Source organism: Mya arenaria, chromosome 17 (assembly GCF_026914265.1).
Source record: "Mya arenaria isolate MELC-2E11 chromosome 17, ASM2691426v1".
Classification (NCBI taxonomy): Eukaryota; Metazoa; Mollusca; class Bivalvia; order Myida; family Myidae; genus Mya; species Mya arenaria.
In genome coordinates this window covers 37,797,199-37,818,377 of record NC_069138.1, presented here as the reverse complement: position 1 = coordinate 37,818,377, position 21,179 = coordinate 37,797,199, and the positions used below count along the sequence as shown (strand labels likewise).

At 34.0% G+C, this 21,179-nt stretch overlaps 2 protein-coding genes across 4 annotated transcripts; both read left to right on the top strand.

The window, feature by feature from the left end:
* The first annotated feature begins 211 nt into the window (after window positions 1-211).
* LOC128224333 (uncharacterized) lies at window positions 212-9,849 on the top strand. 3 transcript variants are annotated; one of them, XM_052934149.1, is made up of 7 exons: window positions 212-289; window positions 2,522-2,583; window positions 6,830-7,146; window positions 7,703-7,993; window positions 8,384-8,423; window positions 8,574-8,687; window positions 8,783-9,849. In XM_052934149.1, the coding sequence occupies exons 3-7, from the start codon at window positions 7,111-7,113 to the stop codon at window positions 9,196-9,198; spliced, it is 897 nt and encodes a 298-aa protein (XP_052790109.1). In that variant the 5' UTR covers window positions 212-289; window positions 2,522-2,583; window positions 6,830-7,110; the 3' UTR covers window positions 9,199-9,849. The 3 variants fall into 3 exon arrangements, with proteins under 3 accessions (XP_052790109.1, XP_052790107.1, XP_052790108.1); XM_052934147.1 differs by having other exon boundaries at window positions 242-331; XM_052934148.1 differs by lacking the exon at window positions 212-289 and adding an exon at window positions 376-479.
* Window positions 9,850-13,114: 3,265 nt separating this feature from the next.
* Window positions 13,115-20,684, top strand: LOC128223065 (uncharacterized). Its single transcript, XM_052932301.1, has 6 exons — window positions 13,115-13,130; window positions 14,361-14,461; window positions 16,302-16,645; window positions 16,890-16,932; window positions 17,274-17,393; window positions 17,503-20,684. The coding sequence occupies exons 3-6, from the start codon at window positions 16,358-16,360 to the stop codon at window positions 17,916-17,918; spliced, it is 867 nt and encodes a 288-aa protein (XP_052788261.1). The 5' UTR covers window positions 13,115-13,130; window positions 14,361-14,461; window positions 16,302-16,357; the 3' UTR covers window positions 17,919-20,684.
* Window positions 20,685-21,179: the final 495 nt, after the last annotated feature.

The window sequence follows — 21,179 nt, the reverse complement described above, 5'->3', positions numbered from 1 at the left end:
TGATTTGCCTTGTCCAACAGATGGCTCATTGTACACCTCATTTACGATTATGCCATTGATATCCATTAAAATCCAGCTGGTAGGCGCCTGTCTTTCGCAAGCAATACACACACAAATACAATCCTTCGTTCTTCTTACTATACTTAAAGTAGATTTACGATCAATAGCACGACAAGTTCAAGACCTACATTGAATAATTTTGAAAGGAGCGCATTCATTTGTTTGAAAAGGGGAATACCGTTTGTAAAATATGAGAACATGAGATCAAGCATACTGCGTAGTAGTTACCGTAAGCATTTTCGCGACATTTGATTTATGTGACTGTAAAATGGTAAGTTGCTTGTATTTTTGGACGGACCTTATCTTTTTGAGCGTTGTAGAGAGCGCCGGTGACAACCACAAGGACGCCGTAGTGGGAATCATATGTGACTTTGGCTATCTCAGGATCTTTTCTATGTCTCTGAAGTCCGTATAATTCGGTATTTTTTTTCTCCGCAAGCTACGTTAAGGCGGCCGCCTAGGCAACGTGATATTTTTGTTAAATTTATTTACCCAGACCAAGTGGAATTAATCATTGGTCTAATTTCCCGAAATTACAAAGAAAGCAATCAAGCCTGCCCGCAGTGAATTCTGTGCTGAGTACAAGCTTCAACACGAAATACTTGGCGCGATATTGGTAGAAGGGCAGACTGTAGGAAACATATTTCCCGATTGATACGAAACCCATCTAGACCCTCCCCGCCACGTCCACTCCCGCGGGCGGGAGCAAGAAGGGGTTAACTGGAACTGTTTTCGGAAATAAAACAGTTTTGGACTGATTCCTTTATATCAAAAAAGGTCACAGGCACCAAGGCGGATATACGTGAGGTTAGCGGCCTGAAAGCCTAGCGGCCTAGCGGCGTTAAGTTAGCGGCCTAGCGGCCTAACAGCCTATTTGTTTTCTCTATTTCAAAGCAAATGCTAAAAACTTCACGCCGTTAGGCCGCTAGGTCGTTGAACCGTTGATCGACTTTTTAAAAATATTTTTTATAATCGCTTCAGTTTGATAATTTGTGCATTAAAACAATTAATTTATCATTGTTTTTGAGAAGAAAACGTATAAAAAATGCGCCAACTTTACATCGCTAGGCTGCTAACTTTAACCCACTGGACCGCTAACTTCACGTACATTCAAGGTGGTGATACTACTGGTTTGGAGATTATGCCATCAGCAGGAATTCAACCACGTTTTGCTCCCGCCCGCGAGCGTCTAGATGGGCGTTCAACTCCTAGTAGCACGCCACGTGCTTACCCAAGGCCGAAACACAGAACAAAGCTCGTGGTGGTATAATATTCCTTGGACCAAACTTGGCAGAGTTTTATTTTCCACAATTGGTGAAAGCGGTGCCACTTCCGGTGAGGCAGGTCTTCCTCCCGTTCTTATGCTACATTTCCGGACCCCAACTATCACTGGTAGCGCCACCTAGGACGGGACAAGAACATCGAACCGATCTTCACCTGAAAAATCTAAATAGGAACTGCGAACCATAGCGGCTAAGGATTATTACGAATTTACTAATCCAATTTATTTTGATATATATACCGCTGTCCTCGATATTTAATAGTCCAATTATTCATTAATACTACCATTTACGACTCTCAGTAGGTAGACTGTTAAAGGGACTCATTCATGGTTTGTAATATGCACTTTTTACGCATTTTTATTACGAAATTAAGTCTGGCAAATCATTAAGAGTGTTAAAACTAAGATACTGATGGCTAAAACTCTTCATCAAATGTCGATATTGGTCAAATATTGTTTTTGAACACACCAGAAAACTAAACATTTAATACCTCTAAAGAAACATGCTTGCTATGATGCTTTCAGCAGAGAAGAGAGCTCAATTATAATATTTGGAGGCGGTGTCAATAGGCATGTTCTAAAACTTGGCTTGGCCTTGCATAGCCTGCTGACTCAGCATTTTGTGTCGGACCAGGCCAGGCCAGATTTTATACATATTGAGATAACCAGCACTGAATACACTGGAACACAATGATAGACCTTTATTGAGAAATGAAACTGCATGTTTAATGTAATGATGTTTTTTTCTGAGTGTTATTTACAATAAAGGTTATAGTCTCAGCAATTAAAATAATTATAATATAAGTGTTTATAGATGCATTACTGGGAGAAATTGTTTTGGTACCAAAACATGAGCAACTCCCTAAAGATAACTTACTGTTTTTTTTTGAAAAAGAGTATTCCTAAATAACATTCGAATCCCTCGCAACGTAATCTGATTTTTTATAGGTTGTTGCGATATAAAAATCGTTGTCAAATCAGATAAAGATATTTGTTGTTGTTGTTTTAATTTATTAATCTATTACGACCGAGTAAGCTTTTGTTACTTAAATGGTGGAAACTTCATGATTAAAGTCACATAAAGTAAAAGTTATAATGCTATCAGTTATGTATATTTTCGTGCGCTTTATGAACACTTATTGATTATTTTCTTATCAACTAATGACATTACATTTGTAGATCAAACACGTACCGGGTTGAACTTTGATGTGACATTATCGAAATGCATGATGAAATAAACCGTAAGTTACTTAATATGTTTTTTATGATCTTATAAAAACAGAATGTTTTTAAATGGTTTGGTTTATAAAGAAACAGTTTTGCGCGTTTTTCTGGAAAACTTCCACTACATATTTATTTTATTTTTATCATCTGTTTATGACATATAATAAATAATGATAAAAAATTGTTTGTGTCAGGGTAGAATCCCAAACTATTTCACCTCGTGAAGACCAAAAGTTAATACTTCACTCGTGTCCACGCCACTAGAAGTTAAAGACCTCGGTGCTCACTCGGTGAAATATATAACCTTCACAATAATCATCTTTTTATTTGCACTTAATTTTTTCTTGATTACATGAAATAACATTTAATAGTGATGTTTATGCATGTACGTGAAGTTAGCGGCCTAGCGGCCTAGCGGCCTAGCAGCGTGAAGTTAGCGGCCTAGCGGCCTAGCGGCGTGAAGTTAGCGGCCTGGCGGCCTAGCGGCCTAGCGGCGTGAAGTTGGCGGCCTAGCGGCCTAGCGGCCTGGCGGCCTAATTATTTTTTCTATTTCCAAGCAATTGTTAATGCGTTTTTTTTAAAACAATGATAAATCAAGGTTTTTTATTCATATAGTTACATAGCGGCCTTAAATTGTTATATATTCAGAATATTTTTCTTTACCTTTTATTCTAAAACAATTTTAAATTAACTGTTTTATGCACAAATTATCACTCTGAAGCGTTTTTCAAACTTTTTTCAAAAAAGTCGATCAAGCACTTCAGCGACCTAGAAGCCTGAAATTAGCGGCCTAGCGGCCTAAATTGAATCCTATTTCAAAGCATGTATACATGCATTTTCTTCTAAAACAATAACATTTTAAATGTTTTTATGCACAAATTAACACATTGAAGCGATTATCAACAGTTTTTCTCCAAAAACGTCGATAAAGCAGTCAGCTATTTCAAAGCATTAAACATGCCTGTTCTTCTTAATCAATGATATATTAAGTGTTTATATGCACAAATTATCACTCTGAAGCGTTTTTCAACTTTTTTTCAAAAAAGTCGATCGAGCACTTCAGCGGCCTAGCGGCCTAGCGGCCTAGCGGCGTGAAGTTAGCGGCCTGGCGGCCTAGCGGCCTAGCGGCCTAGCGGCCTAAAATGGTATCCTATTTCAAAGCATATATACATGCATTTTCTTCTAAAACAATGACATATTACCTGTTTTTATGCACAAATTAACACTTTGAAGCTATTAGTGATTATCAAGATTTTTTTTTAAAAGCGTCGATAAAGCAGTCAGCTATTTCAAATCATTAAACATGCCTGATCTTCTAAAACAATGATATATTTACTGTTTTATGCACAAATTATCACTCTAAAGCTTTTTTTATTTTTTTTCAAAAAAAATGATCAAGCACTTCAGCGGCCTAGCGGCGTGAAGTTAGCGGCCTGGCGGCATAGCGGCCTAAAATGGTTTCCTATTTCAAAGCATGTATACATGCATTTTCTTCTAAAACAATGACATATTAACTGTTTTTATGCACAAATTAACACTTTGAAGCAATTAGCGATTATCAACATTTTTTTTTTAAAAGCGTCGATAAAGCAGTCAGCTATTTCAAAGCATTAAACATGCCTGATCTTCTAAAACAATGATATATTTACTGTTTATATGCACAAATTATCACTCTGAAGCGTTTTTCAACTTTTTTTCAAAAAGTCGATCGAGCACTTCAGCGGCCTAGCGGCCTGGCGGCCTAGCGGCCTAGCGGCGTGAAGTTAGCGGCCTGGCGGCCTAGCGGCCTAGCGGCCTAAAATGGTATCCTATTTCAAAGCATGTATACATGCATTTTCTTCTAAAACAATGACATATTAACTGTTTTTATGCACAAATTAACACTTTGAAGCAATTAGCGATTATCAACATTTTGTTTTAAAAGCGTCGATAAAGCAGTCAGCTATTTCAAAGCATTAAACATGCCTGATCTTCTAAAACAATGATATATTTACTGTTTATATGCACAAATTATCACTCTGAAGCGTTTTTCAACTTTTTTCAAAAAAGTCGATCGAGCACTTCAGCGGCCTAGCGGCCTAGCGGCCTAGCGGCGTGAAGTTAGCGGCCTGGCGGCCTAGCGGCCTAGCGGCCTAAAATGGTATCCTATTTCAAAGCATGTATACATGCATTTTCTTCTAAAACAATGACATATTAACTGTTTTTATGCACAAATTAACACTTTGAAGCTATTAGCGATTATCAACATTTTTTTAAAAGCGTCGATAAAGCAGTCAGCTATTTCAAAGCATTAAACATGCCTGTTCTTCTAATACAATGATGTATTTATTGTTTTTTATGCACAAGTTATCACTCTGAAGCGTTTTTCAATTATTTTTCAAAAAAGTTGATCGAGCACTTCAGCGGCCTAGCGGCCTAGCGGCCTAGCGGCGTGAAGTTAGCGGCCTGGCGGCCTAGCGGCCTAGCGGCCTAAAATGGTTTCCTATTTCAAAGCATGTATACATGCATTTTCTTCTAAAACAATGACATATTAACTGTTGGAATGCACAAATTAACACTTTGAAGCTATTAGCGATAATCAACATATTTTTTTTTTCAAAAAAGTCGATTAAGCAGTCAGCATACATGCCTATCCTTCTCAAAAATATGTTGATAATCGCCTCAGAGTGATAGTCTGTGCATAAAAACAGTTAACATATCATTTTTTTAGAAGAAAATGCATGTAGTCATGCTTTGAAATAAGATAGCATTTTAGGCCGCCAGGCCGCTAGGCCGCTAGGCCGCTAACTTCACGCCGCTAGGCCGCTAGGCCGCTGAAGTGCTTGATCGACTTTTTTTTAAAAAGTTGAAAAACGCTTCAGAGTGATAAGTTGTGCATAAAAACAATAAATATATCATTGTTTTAGAAGAACATGCATGTTTAATGCTTTGAAATAGATGACTGCTTTATCGACGCTTTTGAAAAAAAAAAACCTGTTGATAATCGCTAATAGCTTCAAAGTGTTAATTTGTGCATAAAAACAGTTAATATGTCATTGTTTAAGAAGAAAATGCATGTATACATGCTTTGAAATAGGAAACCATTTTAGGCCGCTATGCCGCCAGGCCGCTAACTTCACGCCGCTAGGCCGCTAGGCCGCTGAAGTGCTCGATCAACTTTATTGAAAAAAAAGAAAAAAAAAAAAAACACTTACGATTGATAATTTGTGCATAAAACAGTAAATATATCATTGTTTTAGAAGATCAGGCATGTTTAATGCTTTGAAATAGCTGACTGCTTTATCGACGCTTTTAAAAAAATGTTGATAATCGCTAATTGCTTCAAAGTGTTAATTTGTGCATAAAAACAGTTAATATGTCATTGTTTTAGAAGAAAATGCATGTATACATGCTTTGAAATAGGATACCATTTTAGGCCGCTAGGCCGCTAGGCCGCCAGGCCGCTAACTTCACGCCGTTAGGCCGCTAGGCCGCTGAAGTGCTCGATCGACTTTTTTGAAAAAAAGTTGAAAAACGCTTCAGAGTGATAATTTGTGCATATAAACACTTAATATATCATTGGTTAAGAAGAACAGGCATGTTTAATGCTTTGAAATAGCTGACTGCTTTATCGACGTTTTTGGAAAAAAACTGTTGATAATCGCTTCAATGTGCTAATTTGTGCATAAAACAGTTAAAATGTTATTGTTTTAGAAGAAAATGCATGTATACATGCTTTGAAATAGGATTCAATTTAGGCCGCTAGGCCGCTAATTTCAGGATTCTATGCCGCTAAGTCGCTGAAGTGCTTGATCGACTTTTTTGAATAAAGTTTGAAAAACGCTTCAGAGTGATAATTTGTGCATAAAACAGTTAATTTAAAATTGTTTTAGAATAAAGGGTAAAGAAAAATATTCTGAATATATAACAATTTAAGGCCGCTATGTAACTATATGAATAAAAAACCTTGATTTATCATTGTTTTAAAAAAAAACGCATTAACAATTGCTTGGAAATAGAAATAATAATTAGGCCGCCAGGCCGCTAGGCCGCCAACTTCACGCCGCTAGGCCGCTAGGCCGCCAGGCCGCTAACTTCACGCCGCTAGGCCGCTAGGCCGCTAACTTCACGCCGCTAGGCCGCTAGGCCGCTAACTTCACGCTGCTAGGCCGCTAGGCCGCTAGGCCGCTAACTTCACGTACATTATACTTAAAAAAACAAAATGTGAAAATAATGCTCAAATGTGATTTGTGATAACAATAATTGAACATCTATTTTGAACAGGATTTTAAACATTTAAACAAAGACCAGCATACGGAAAAACAACATTATTCAAAAGAAAGTACCATACAGTTCACGTATAAACTGCTCACACCCTGTTCATGTCTGTGGACGACCTCCATGATCTTTGGTTTGAGAATCTGAATGAGAGTGATATGGTGCTCCTAATAAATATATAAACAAAACCGTCGGAACCAGATCGTTGACTAAACAATGGAATACACTATCACCTGATCTAGGTTTGATTTAAACTGTTGAAATCAACAAACTGAACTCAGGGCAGAATGTCTGATTGTCCCCAGCCAAAAGGAAAGGAGAGGGTACGTTATTCTATAACTGTATATTGTTGCATTTGGCGTTGTTGTTTTATACTAATTCAAAACTGTCTGGAAAAATAACAATAGGTAAAAGTTGCCAAGCTGATGCGTATAATAAGTATTGTTGATTTATTAATACAGTAAAACTGCGATCGCTCGAGGTTGCCAGGGACCGAGCCAAAACCTCGAGGAAACCGATGTTTCGAACGACCCGATTTTCAATTTTTCAGTTTGATATGAAATATCTTTCAGTGTATTTTAAGTTTGAAGTCGTCAAACAGACTGTTTACTAAGACACCGATTATGTGTTGCGTTGTGCAGCGTGGGTATATTTTATATGATAATAGAAGGAAAAAAGTTCGGGACCAAGCTCCGACCTCGAGGGAACGCCGGTTCTTGAACGACCGCTTGTTTGAGGGAACGCAGTTTCACTGTACTTTAATTATGCATACTGTATTTGACTTCTATAACTCGTCAATATGAAATGTGAAACAAACATGGAACATTATCAACTGAATTAGGGTTTGTTGTTTGTGATATTCACATATTACTTTTTCAGGGGTCCAGCAAATGCAATTGCATATATACAAGCAGAGTAGCTTTTATTTGTAAACTAGCAAACGTCATGCTAACGTTGGCATTCCTCGCTCTTTTAATAGTCTGGACTGTTGTAAGAGCTCCTTTAACAAGACACAATGAAAGCTTAGCATGCATTCCTTGCGACACAATAAAGTTCAATGCTAACACAAACCTGGGCCAAGTAGCTGCTGCTAATTTTCCTATCAAACAGAGAGATGATGGAATGTGTTGCGGACCTGCCGAAAGCATTACTCAGATGATGTTTCAAAAGGTAAATCGTAAAGTGCATTGTTCAGTTTAGCAGATAAAATATTCCCGACTTTAGCACTAAGCATAACCAGGATTTTCGATTCTACGAAATGTGACTAAATTACTTTATACTATATAAGAAACGATACATTAAGAAAAAAACACCGTTTCCTTATAAATTATATAAATATCACGTGACCATCGAACCGTAATATTGATCTTAACGTTTTGCATCAACTACCCTTTTTGACCTAAAAAATGGTTTGTCAATAATATAATTTTATTAAACAAACAATTAGTAGGCCTTCTTTTAAGAATGAATTGTACTTAACTAAGACATGAATATCAGTTTGTTGAAATGAATGTTTCTTGTTTTGACATGTGCTTTAGACATACATGTATCACTCTTTAGGAAATGGCAGCTCAGTATCACTACCACAGTTCAGGTCAAAGTAAGTATCAGTTGAAAACAATAATTTCTGTCAACAAATACATACGCAAAAAAGTGAATTCATCTGATATTAAGTTCCTATTTGTCTATGGCATTTTTTTTTTAATTTTCCATCAAATTTACATGTTGTTGTTTTTGTTACATGGTACAGGTTTCCTTGACATAGTGGAAGAGTATGTTGCCTGTGAAAGAGAAACCAACGATAAGCAGACCATTGCTAAAGTAGTTGGAATTATGGGGTTCAAATCTAGCTACATTGTTGATGGTAAGAAGTAAGAACAGATAACATTTTGAATTATATCGTTTGATATAAGTGGTAGCATCTATCACTAATGATATTAAAAACATCTTTATTTTAAGGTCATCACAAAGTCCTGTGGAATAAAAACGGTCGAACATTTTATGCAAATAAATGCATACACTTGGATCTCGAAGGCGAAATATTTGTGAGACAATCGGGCTACTACATCGTTTCTTCGCAGCTGAATCTGCGACGACGAAATGAGACAGGCACACCGATAAATGGAACCAGAACAACGACCTTTATTCATCATCTTGATCTCTTTTCACACAAATATGGCACAACGGGGATGTTGATGCAAACCAAAAATTCAATTGAAAGAAATGGTGTATACTTCACAAGTTTCTTGTCGGCGGTTTTTAAGCTGAACAAATATGATAGGCTCTCTGTGTCCATCTCGCACCCAGAACTGTTAGACAATGACAAAAAATTTGATAATTTCCTGGTTTATTACACTTATGATCTGCAAAACTAAAATACGATTTAATTACATTGTATATAAACATGTCAATTCAACGAAACTAAGTAAAAGAAAATAAATTCAAATGCTTCCCCCATAATCCTCTGATCTTAACATATTGACGTTTATGATAGTCAAATGGATTTTATTGTTGTAAAATGTATGTAACGTCGATGGAACGTCAGATTACGTCATTAAAAATGTTTTTGGAAACGTTGTGTTTCAGCGTTTTAGTTTGATTATTCCAAAGACATTTGGAAACTTTGAGTTTTTATCTTACTACTGTATCGATTATGTGAACCTTAATGAAATAAGTGAATTTGATTAACCATGACCTGTTTTTTAAAAGATTGATATTATTTGTACTAACTACTTTCCACTTCTTCATTATAATCATTTTTGTTAATGATAAAATTCAACCTGTTGTTAAGCCGCCATTAATCCACATCTTTACATTGCGTCCACATGTAGGAATATTAAGTTAACAAATTTGTTTAGAAAAGAATTTGCAAATCAGCGATAGATAAATATGTTACACAATCGTGGATAATTAGAAATGATGATGACGAAAGACTAGTCTCCCTTTTTCACTCAAATTATCTCAATCATGAATTTTATTTGATATTACGATTTCTAAAAAACTACAGAGTCTAAAGAAAGCAATGTTTCTCAATGTACCATAATGTTATTATGCAAATTATTTACAAGGAACTACAGCATAACATTATATTAATGTGATGCAGTGAAAAATGAAATTGGAATAAATAAGGTGTCCTTTTGTCCATATTTTGAAAATGAACGATGCCGACAATGGTCCAAACATATTAACCTTATCAAATCCATCAACCTATTGAGATGTTAATAGGATTCACCGCTCTCGACATCACTTATCAGTGTCGAACCCAGAGTTTTATTGTTGTGTCAAATGTTACGAAAAATACGTTGATATTAATGCTATTGTAACCCAAACATAATGATAAACTAACTATGTAAGCGTTTATGGAAACAATATTTCAACAAACATGTATACGAAACATCACTCAAACCGAATGTATCGTGGTAACGTGTAACCGACATTGCAATTTAATTTTTCAAGCTATATATAATTCGCGAACGCTGTCATATTCTGAAAATCGTTAATCCGAAATATCAATATTTCGAAAAATATGTTTGGGTACCTACGATTTTGGATTAACGCTGTTCAGCTGTATTTATAAAGCTATAATTCTCTTCACATATGGTGGATAAACATAATGAACTGAATTAAACTAAACCCTTGTCACGTTCGTTTAAAATAAACACGGTGTTTAGGAATCCCCGTTGTGAGAATCGTAAACTATTATAAGTTTTATCCGAGGCAAAAAGCTTCGTTTGATAGGGATAAAACAACTAATATCAATAATTTGAAAGATGATTTATGTTCCGAAATCAGCGGGGATGGGGATGAAGATAAATCTACTTCCTCTTTTATAAACTTTCTATGTGAGGACGGGAATACATACTTGCGACTCAACAGCAAACCATGTCGAACCCGTTGAAACAGCCTTGGCGAAGTCATTTTGCTCTTCCATGCGATTGCAAGAACACCATTAAGTTGAACAATAAACAGATAATTATTATTGCTTGGTAATGATACGTACTGAGCAAGGATCAGTCCGGACGGAAGGGCGGATACACTGACGATTATTTTTTTGAATTTCTATAATACAAGGTGACGATACAGCCTGGACAAGGGTCATTTCATCCTTTGACTTCTAAACTTGACCTTGACCTTCGAGATACTTGCTTAGGTCTTGTGCGTGACACACACCTCACCATGGTTATCATTCATTACAAGTGTTTTGAAAATTCTAAAATGCATGGTAACCGTTAAGATACACCGTACATTATTCAGTTCGGACGGACGGACGAAGGGACACACGGACAGGCGGACCGACGCACATACAAGAACCGTCATAGTGAAAATTATGTATCATTCACAGCACACGGACTTGACAAAATCGTATCAAAATCCAAATGTTTGTTTCCGAGAAGGAAAAAGTAAGCAGGAGTGTTTTGATGATGCGTGTCTTTGAGTAATGCTGGAGGTAATATTTGTAATGAAAAAAATCAAAACTTATTTCAGTAACCTTATGTCTGGTGGTGCCTGAAGATAATAAGGAAAATGCTGACATGACGCTGATTCAAAATGCAAAGTTACGAATAATTCGTTAAATGTACCTATTTCAGATGAGAATCTTTTAAAAGCTAGCGGAAGAATAGGTTCAAATAAGACATCATCAAAAGACTATGTGTTATATCAATATTTGAATGTATCTGCGTCTCAGATATATTGACCATTACACTCCATTTTCAATCACGTGTGGAATCCCTAAGTTATTTCCAGGTTCTTTCGCTTCTGGTGTTAATATTCTTATTCATATAAAACAAGCAATCCGATTTTAATACATATAGGGGATGACACTTACAAGATGTTTTGCTGTTGTTATTTTGCACTCATTACCTTAAAACAGATTGTAATCAAAAAGGAGCTATATGTTTGTTTCATTGATTACAGAAAAGCTTACAATTGTTTTAACATTAGCAGGTTTTGATACAAACTTTTAAAATTTAGGTGTGGACGGTTAATTTGGATTCCTTGTATGTTATATGTTTTGTGAGGTGAAGCTTTTTTGTGAAACACATGGGAACATTGTCAGATTTTTTTCAACAATGATCCTGGCCTGTTATTAGGGGAGATAACTTCACCGATATTTTTCATTGATATTGACCATATTTCAATTGATCTGTTTACTTCTCACACAATAGATTGTTGGCAACTGTGGTCAAATTGAAGTTATATGGATTATGTAAAACCACAGCGTGTATAACCCAGACCTGTTAATCGTAAAGAAAATACCAAATATTTAGTTTTATGTTAATCTTATATAAAATCTAAAGCAAGTATAGGTCATGTTTTTTTTCATATATATGCTTTGAGAACTTAGCAGCTTAATGCGATACAGGAATAAAATTAGTCTTGAGCGAATTTTATTGTACTTCAAAATCTTCCTTATTTGAAAAAAAACATGACCAGGAAGCCGGAAGACATTGCTTTTTCGGTAGACTGGATCACTGACAATCATACTCATATTGATGAAATATTCGTTTAAACAAAACCAATCTCTATTCAATATTTTGGGACTTCGTAAAGTATGCTTGCCATACAAATAATGCAATGAAAATTATAGGGGCAAGCCCAGGTGTAAAATAAACTGTTTATATGTTTCAAAATTGCAAAATAGTGTTCATCGATAGCAAATGAAAAATGAAATGTTTATTGTATCAATGTTTGGCCGTTGAATTGATGAAGGCCTTTAATCTTTGAACTCGAATGTTTTTCAATACATATTCCAGCAGTGGACAACTATTTGTGAAGTTTGATTGGAATCTGATTGAAATGAAACAAACCTGAAAAAGCTCGGACGATTTTCTTATGTTTTCGGGACCATGAAATGCATGTAGGGTTAGAGTTAGGTAAAGGGTTTTGATTAGGGTAAGAAACAGTATATCCTGTGGAATAATGTGCAGGAATACGGTATTATAGCTTACATATTTTTTTAATAAAAGTAAAAACATGAAAAAAGCAGCTAAATGTGAACTTTTTATATACGCATTATTTATAAAGATATATATGCAAAAAGCTACAGAAACATGCTCAGTAGCAAAAACTTTAAACATAAACCCGGTTTAGTGGCAAACCAAAAATTACCGATCACAGTCTCTGTAAAACTGGAAATTATGACAACATTGAATGTAAGAGTCTGGGTGTGAGCATAAATCTGTCTAAACGAAATAACCCACCTAAATCGACCTAGGAAGATAATCAATTTGAATCAATTGTCCATACACCTTTTGTCGTTAAAGAGGATTGTTAAACTTAAATGTTTACGAAAACAATATTAAAAGTAAGATTTTGGAGGAGTTATAAAACAAAATACCATTTGTTAAAGATTATTGCGTTATTGAGTGATTAACTCCAAATAAGTGAACTATCCGTTTTACTTTTAAAATATGAAATATGGAGCAAACAATGATTTCAACAAATATTTTTTTGATATATGAGATCAATTAAATCATGCGTGGAAAGTGAGTTTTATTTTGCTGTAAAATGACCTAAATGGAAAACCTATATTCTCGAACGTTTCTGTACGTCATCATATTTTCAATAATTGTCTGATATACTCTTTTGAACATGTAGGATCGTTGAAGAGTAAATATGTTAGGTGGTAAGCCATCGGCGGCTGATTATGTATAATATGACGATTAGGGTCAGATATCATTTATTTATTCCGTTTACAGGTAAAAATAAATACTGAAATGATTGATATACAGTAAATATCACAAAACATGTTCATGGCAACATTTCCTTTTAAAAACAGAAAGTGATGGACGAAAATAACTGAAATAGTTTGAATTAGAAATTTCCGCTTGAAACTGTTTCGTTTCCGTAAATAGTTTCCGTGACGTGCATGTGTACACGGAAGTGAAACGGGCTTATTGAAAAGTCCCTGCATATATCTTCTGTTCAGGATTTATTTTCACGTCACACACACTAAAGCACGGACTGGAAAAACTAATCACTCATCCAAGTTTATGTAAAAGTCATGTCCCAAATATACCTTCATTAAAACCATTATAACTACTTTTTCAGTCAATTGCACAAGAACGAATTAAAATCAACGTAGTGTTTAAAGAGTATCGAGCTTTTCTTAATCCGTGAGAATAGATATATTATTGATTCTCATGATCTGATTTCAATATATGTCGATAAATGTCAATTAAATTTTAATTTTATAACTTAAATTCGCTTCTCAATTCAAAGAGATTATTTTATATCGTTTTTAATGTCAGGCTGGTTCACAGCCCAACGAAACGGTGACGGTATGTTATTTATTGAATGCTGTAAAGTAAGCTTTTGGATATAAAAATAATAATTATTTTGAAGATTTTTACCGAGATATAAGTATCGTTTCATAGATGCTTACGCGTTTAAAATAACTCCTTTCATAAATGTATTTTCATAATCGAAGTTTTGTTAACATGAAGAAATGCATCCAATTTTTAATGTGAAATAACAGAAAAACAGAACAGAACACAGTTTATTGCGTATTAATCAGTTCACACGATACACACAGTGGTATAAGTCAAAGAAGAAGCGTTACCGTGGGTTTAATGTGGATAGGAAACATCTCTTATGTAACTTACCAGGCCGGTCAGTTGGCGATACCGTGAGCAAGTAAGTAAAAAGACTCCTTACCTAAAATTCGAGTATTTGAAAATTGTATATTCAAAATGAAATAAATTTGTTGATGTGAATAAAACAAAATAAAATGTGTTTCATTGTAACTGAAAAAAAATCAACTTCATGAAAGAATGATTCATATCTAGATTTGATTTTAAAGTTGACAAATTAAACTCGAATAAAAAGTTTACAAGTAACCTGAATGTTCAATTCTTTAAAGTGATAATCAGCGTTCATAAATTATTCAGTAATTCAATAACAGTTTAGTATATTCTAACCGTGTAAGTACCAATTCAATTTTTCGTTCAACTGTTTTCTATTTTGTTTAAAAACAGGAATAGGCCAATGTGAAATCATATTTTAATATTTTATGGTTAATATTTAGGAGGATAATTCTTAAAACAGTTATAACTTCAATATCTCTTCTAAGATTAAGTTTAAGAAATAAGTAATGGAGAATTCATTTCATATAATCACTGCAGTCTATGTTATGTTTCCATCATTTTAAAAGACGTTAAATTTGATACATTAAGCAAAACTGTCTGCGGTGTGTCTAAAGGACATCGACACGTACATCGGCCGCTTTGCGTAGCAAACACATATGTACTGATTATATGAAACACTCGGCTATATCGGTGTCACCTAGTCTTTTCTATGCAGAAAGGGCTTGCGATTCATCGATATCCTATACGTAAAATGGTAACGCATCTGTTTCTTTATTTTAAAATTTAAATATTTTATGCTTAAGAAATTGGAGTTTTATCAGTGAAATATATCAAATTGATATTTTCACTGCAGCCTAAGTACATGTAGTTAAAATATCAACTTTTAGAACTACTTTTAAAATCAAGGGTATCGTAGTTGTTTCCCCTCGATCAAAACTAAACTCATCACTTTTGAAACAGAAAATGCTGCAAAAAATACTAATTTGATATTAAAACAGGTTGCCTATAAATAAAGATAGTTTAGCAAATAAACTTAACTTACCATTAATGAGAATAGTTATTTTGTTTTTCGAACGTTTTCTTGAACTTAAAGCTGAACGTTCGAACATTTGCTATAACAAACGAAAACAACTGCTCGAACATAAATTCGAAGTAATATAATCTATCAATTATATTGTTAATCTGTATGGTGTTGTAGTACGAACTTCCTAGGAAATTCACACAACAATTACTTATCTCTTTATCTGGAAAACGACATATCTTTAATCGAATCATTCTGATCTCTGACAGTTAGTGATGATTACATATCCATCTATGATTTAACAAACTCTTAAATACTTATACATCTAATCTTTATTCACATTTGGTTTATTTACGCGTTCGACCTTTAAAATTCCCATTCAGTAAATGGCGACCAGTGTTATTTTGGTCATGTATTCCTGTCAATTTTAAAATACGTTCGTGCACTAACTGTTATTATTTGAAACAAAGATGCATAAATAATTTTATGAATGATTATAAAATGACAAACAATAAAATAACTCTGATAACTATTACTCTATGAGCCGGAAATAGAAAAGACACGTCATCAGCTTTGCTTAAGGGGCGTCCCATGGGTACCAGACAATCTTTTGAAAAAAGGGCATTCAGAAAAATAAATCAAAACACCAATAGAAATCTGAAAATGTGCTTCAAAGAATCAGAAACTCGTGATCAGAGTAAAACTATAGTTTCGCCCGTAGCTTCTCGTGAAATAAAAAAATCTTTGACTGAAATTAACAAATATCCTCTTTATATTAACATTAAATCATGAACCCTGGGATAATGATAGAAATATTTATGACATAACTATTTCAGTATGATTAACATTATGAAATGTTCTCTTTTAGAAGTTCAGCCAATGCAGTAGTGTTCAGTACAATCAGTCACAGAGCGCTAAAACACTATGAGCTTAACGTGCAAACCTAAGTGCAAAAAAGCGCAAGCTGTCGTCTGTATAGTGATAAACGTCGTCCTAACGTTAAATTTTCTGGTGCTTATAACAATCTGGGCGTTTGTAAGAGCATCTTTTCCTAGTCTACATGAAAGCTCAACGTGTATTCCTTGCGACAAAGTGGCGTCCAAGGCTAACAAAAACTCAGGCCAAGAAAGAGCTTATTCAGCTATCCAAATGAGAGAAGATGGGTTGTGTTGTGGACCAGTAAAACAAATGGCTTGGATGGTGTTTCTGAAGGTAAATCAAAACATTTGAACACAAGTCTGTTTGACAGATTATGTATTTCACACCTAAGTTGTAAATGATACAATGTAGGAGCAGCTCCAATTTTAACGCTTGTAATATAAAAATAACGTTCATATTTTAATGTAATTTAGCATGTTTAGTTAAAAAACGTTTACTGGCGCATTTTATGTACAAATAGATTGTGTCATGTTCGACAACCATGTCAGTTTTAATGTATTCTCTATTTCGGCACTAGGAAATGGCTACGCAGTACTACGATTACAGGCAAAACGGTCAAAGTAAGTATATGTTATGTCAATAAATACCTTTGGAAAAGGCAGACATAAGACAAGAAAATGATGCCAGTACAAATTATCCTGACGTAAAGTAAATCGGTAATACAAAGATCGTTTTATACGATAAACGGCAATTTTCATTGGTGTATATCCTTTCCAATAGTCAACAATTTCGAATGTTACAGCAGTTTGGTCGTCATTCGTTCAGCATAAAACCCAGTAATGTTGATGCCGATACAGGTGTAAGACCATTTATAGAAGAAACCAAAGATTGACAATCAGCTTTTGCCAAAGCAAAAAAGGTGACATTAAATGAATATTTCTATTTTTATCAAATTATATAGGTCTGCTTGACATATTAGACGAATCTTTACTTGCCGACTGTGAAAGAGAAACAAACAACAAACAACCCTTTTCGAAAGTTGTCGGAATTGTAGATTTCACTCCTAGCTACATAGTTGACGGTAAGTTAGAACACATTACATAACATATATGTAGAAATCATTCATTGTTTGTGGTAGCATCTACCACTGATAATTTATGATACTTTATAAAAACTTTCGTTAATTCAAGGTCACCACAAGCTCCTGTGGAATAAAAACGGTCGAACATTTTACTCAAACAATTGCGTTCACTTGGAACTAGAAGGCGAAATATTTGTCCGGCAACCTGGCTACTACATGGTTTCTTCGCAGCTGAATCTACGGAGACGAATGGAGACAAGCACAACTATCAATGAAACAAGACCAACGACTTTTGTTCATCATGTTGATCTCCTTTCACACAAATATGGCACAACGGGGGTGTTGATGCAAACCAAAAAATCAATTGAAGGAAAGTGTGTATACCACACAAGTTTCCTGTCAGCGATATTCAAGCTGAACAAGAATGACAGGCTCTCTGTGTCTGTTTCGCACCCTGAATTGTTAGACATTGACAATCCCAATGATCATTTCCTGGTTTATTACACTTATGATCTACCACTATAAAATACGATTCAACTACGTATTGCTTAAAGTGACACTCTTATTCAAAATCAGACAAACACATGAATAACAAACATAACATTTTGACTCATAAACCTTTAACTACTTACTAAATAATTCATCAATGGAAAATATTAATTACTGATAACAAGACTTTAACCGTGTATTTAATAGCTGAAAACGCACAAATATTAAATGATTGGTGAATGCTAAACGATTTACTGTGATCAGCTATAGTCTCATAAGGTAGAAAACTATTTTTAAGTACATTCCTCTCAATTTAAACTCGGTATCCTTCATAAAAAAACAACATTGTTTTCCACATGTATTCATCCTTTTTGGAGTATGAAAACAATTTTATTATTTTTCGTAAATCTTACTGGGAGTAAGAGTGCATCTTTAAATATAATATATATAAGTTTCAGGAATAAGGATATTTTTGATTTACAGTGTATTGAGCATGTCACCTACTTAAAAGAATCACAAACATCTTACGTCCGTAACAATGAATACCTTAAATAAGAATACAGTTAAATATGTTTCGAAAGTAAATCACTGGACTCTCAACAATCAAATCCCATTAATAACAATGTTAACGACAATCTCAGTAGCCAAACATTCAAGCAAATACATGTTAACAGCCACAGGGATAACACCCATTTAACACTTTACGAGAGACGACACGTACAATTTACACGGACAGACCACATCTGCATCAAACTAATCGTATGTGTGCGAAAAAGATCGATTCTTAATCGAATATCTAGGACTCTAGCATTATGACAGAGGTTCAACCATTATGTCAGAGGTTTTTGAAACCCGTGTCCATAGCCAGGAAAAAGAGACAAACCTGTAATCTTAAACTCAGAAATTTATTTTTTATTAAAACTAAAATAAACACCATTTATTACAAATAAATAAATTCATTAAATCATAATGATAACAAATAGGATATAAAGTTTAATTGACAACGTATAGGAAGGCCAAGAAATTAGTAATAAAGGAATGATTATTATCAGCATTATTAAGGTAAATAGAAATGATATTATACCAAGAAAATTAACAAATATAATTATGGTAATCATTATCAAGATTGTATAGTTCAATTAGAAGTAACAATTGATAAATTAAATCTTAACAAACACACGCAAATAAAAAGCACAACAGCACACACGCCTTCATAAATATAAACTCATATCTATAATATTCAATCCAACAATTCATTCTACATATTATCGGAGCACACTTGTTTATATACAACCAAAGTCCAAGGGTCGAAAGTTTTTAATTTTATATAAGTAAAAACAAAATGTTTTGTTTAAGATTTTTTAATTATATTATTTTACAATGTATGTTAAAAATATTCATTTAAATGATCCTGCAAGTGTCTGTTGAAAGTGTTGAGTTCAATCGATTGATCAATATCATGTTATTTCTATTAGCTTTTGCTACACATTTCAAACATTACTATCAAGATGATAATTAAAACTAATACTATTTTTTAACCAAACACTTTTTTCTGGAATGATGATTCAAATCACGCAAACAAACATGAATTCATAAGTCCCCAACAAAGCGTTACAGGACAAGTCTTAGGTACTACTTAATACTACATTGAACACTATTTTGAGGATGACCTGATTAAATTAATGTAATATGAATATACTTTAAGAATGAGAATGATTACCATATTGTAAGGGGAATGAAGGAATTTGGATGATAACTTGATGTAAGTGTTCTGGTAAAAGTGTTAATATTCAGAAGCATTATGTTGATTGAATGAATTTTTAAGTATATGATAAATAATCTAAAAACAAATAATTAAGCAAATTTTACTTTGAAACAAATCACAGCACAGCAACCACAGGGACAAACCCATTAGTCAATACTACAATGCAAACTAGTAGGACACCGCAGTAGTAAAGCATTCAAATGTAAACTGTCTAGAGACACAAGGCAATGGCCAAAAATTAATTGAACTTAAGACACAGACGTACAAGCACCGCATACAAACATACAAACATTTCTATCAGATCACACATTCATACAAATAGCTTCATCGAAAAAAGATGGGATTATAGCTTTGAATAGCTCAGTGAAACGCGAGTTAAACCCAAATTCGTCATCTTACGGCAAGATAGAATATTCTTAAATCGACGCCGTTTCATTCTTTCAGAATATAATGAATATACATTTAAAAAGGACCCAGAAAAGTGCAAGTACGAACATGTATTATATATAATTAGTTATTATCTTATGTAGAGTTTACACTTCGATGACTTCTTTCTTAGTATGTATAGTTCAAATAGCAGCTATAACGTTATCAAGAATTTTCACATTCAATAAGTGGGTAATGTTAAACAACTTTCTAATACTTAAACAATAGCTGGTTCCAAGACAAAAATAAAATAAAAAAAGTTGTCAAAACTATCAATCTGTGAGAGTGTAGCTTTAATACTTAAACGTTCAATGGCCATAAAGGGAAGGTTTTGCAATCTTATTTTGAATATAGCTTTTTCCACAATGCGAACTAAGCTTGTTTTAAATATCCAGCGATATGATTTGCATAAATACACTCAAAGATGATAGTATGGATGGTTCAATAATATAATAAAAACCGATAAATAAAAGGAAATCAGGCTCAAAACGTTAATTGAAACACGAATTCACTGAAAGAAGAGTGGAATGGTGGCTATGGTAATAACCTCATAGTATATATTCTTACTTTGCATCCCTTATATGCTAAGTAACATTAAAGACATAAATATTTTTTCTGTTGTTCCTCCATAAATTTACTCAGCTAAACCTCCATGATTTTTTTCATGCTTCTTAGTCCTTGTTGCGAACATTTAATATTGAGCATTGGAAGTTATTTATTATTGTTATTTATTAATACATAATATATTCTGATGTTCTTGACAAAATATGCTAGAAGATGTAAATGCATTGATTTAAAAACATCAACGTTATTTATGTTTGATACACAATTCTTGAATTTGAAGATTTATTTTCCGAACCCCTCTTTGCTTCATAGTTAACCCCAGAGAAGCCTTATAATGGACAATTAACATGTTCTAGCTTTATATTGTAGAGGCTGATCATGTACGATTTTATATATAGAAACGTTTATACCTTATAATGTCGATTTAATTTTTATTAACATTCATAATTATTATCACTGGAAAAGAATATGAAAAATTTAAACTTGATTATATATTTATAGCCTACATGACATTTATTCTGTCGGAGCTGGAAACGTTATTC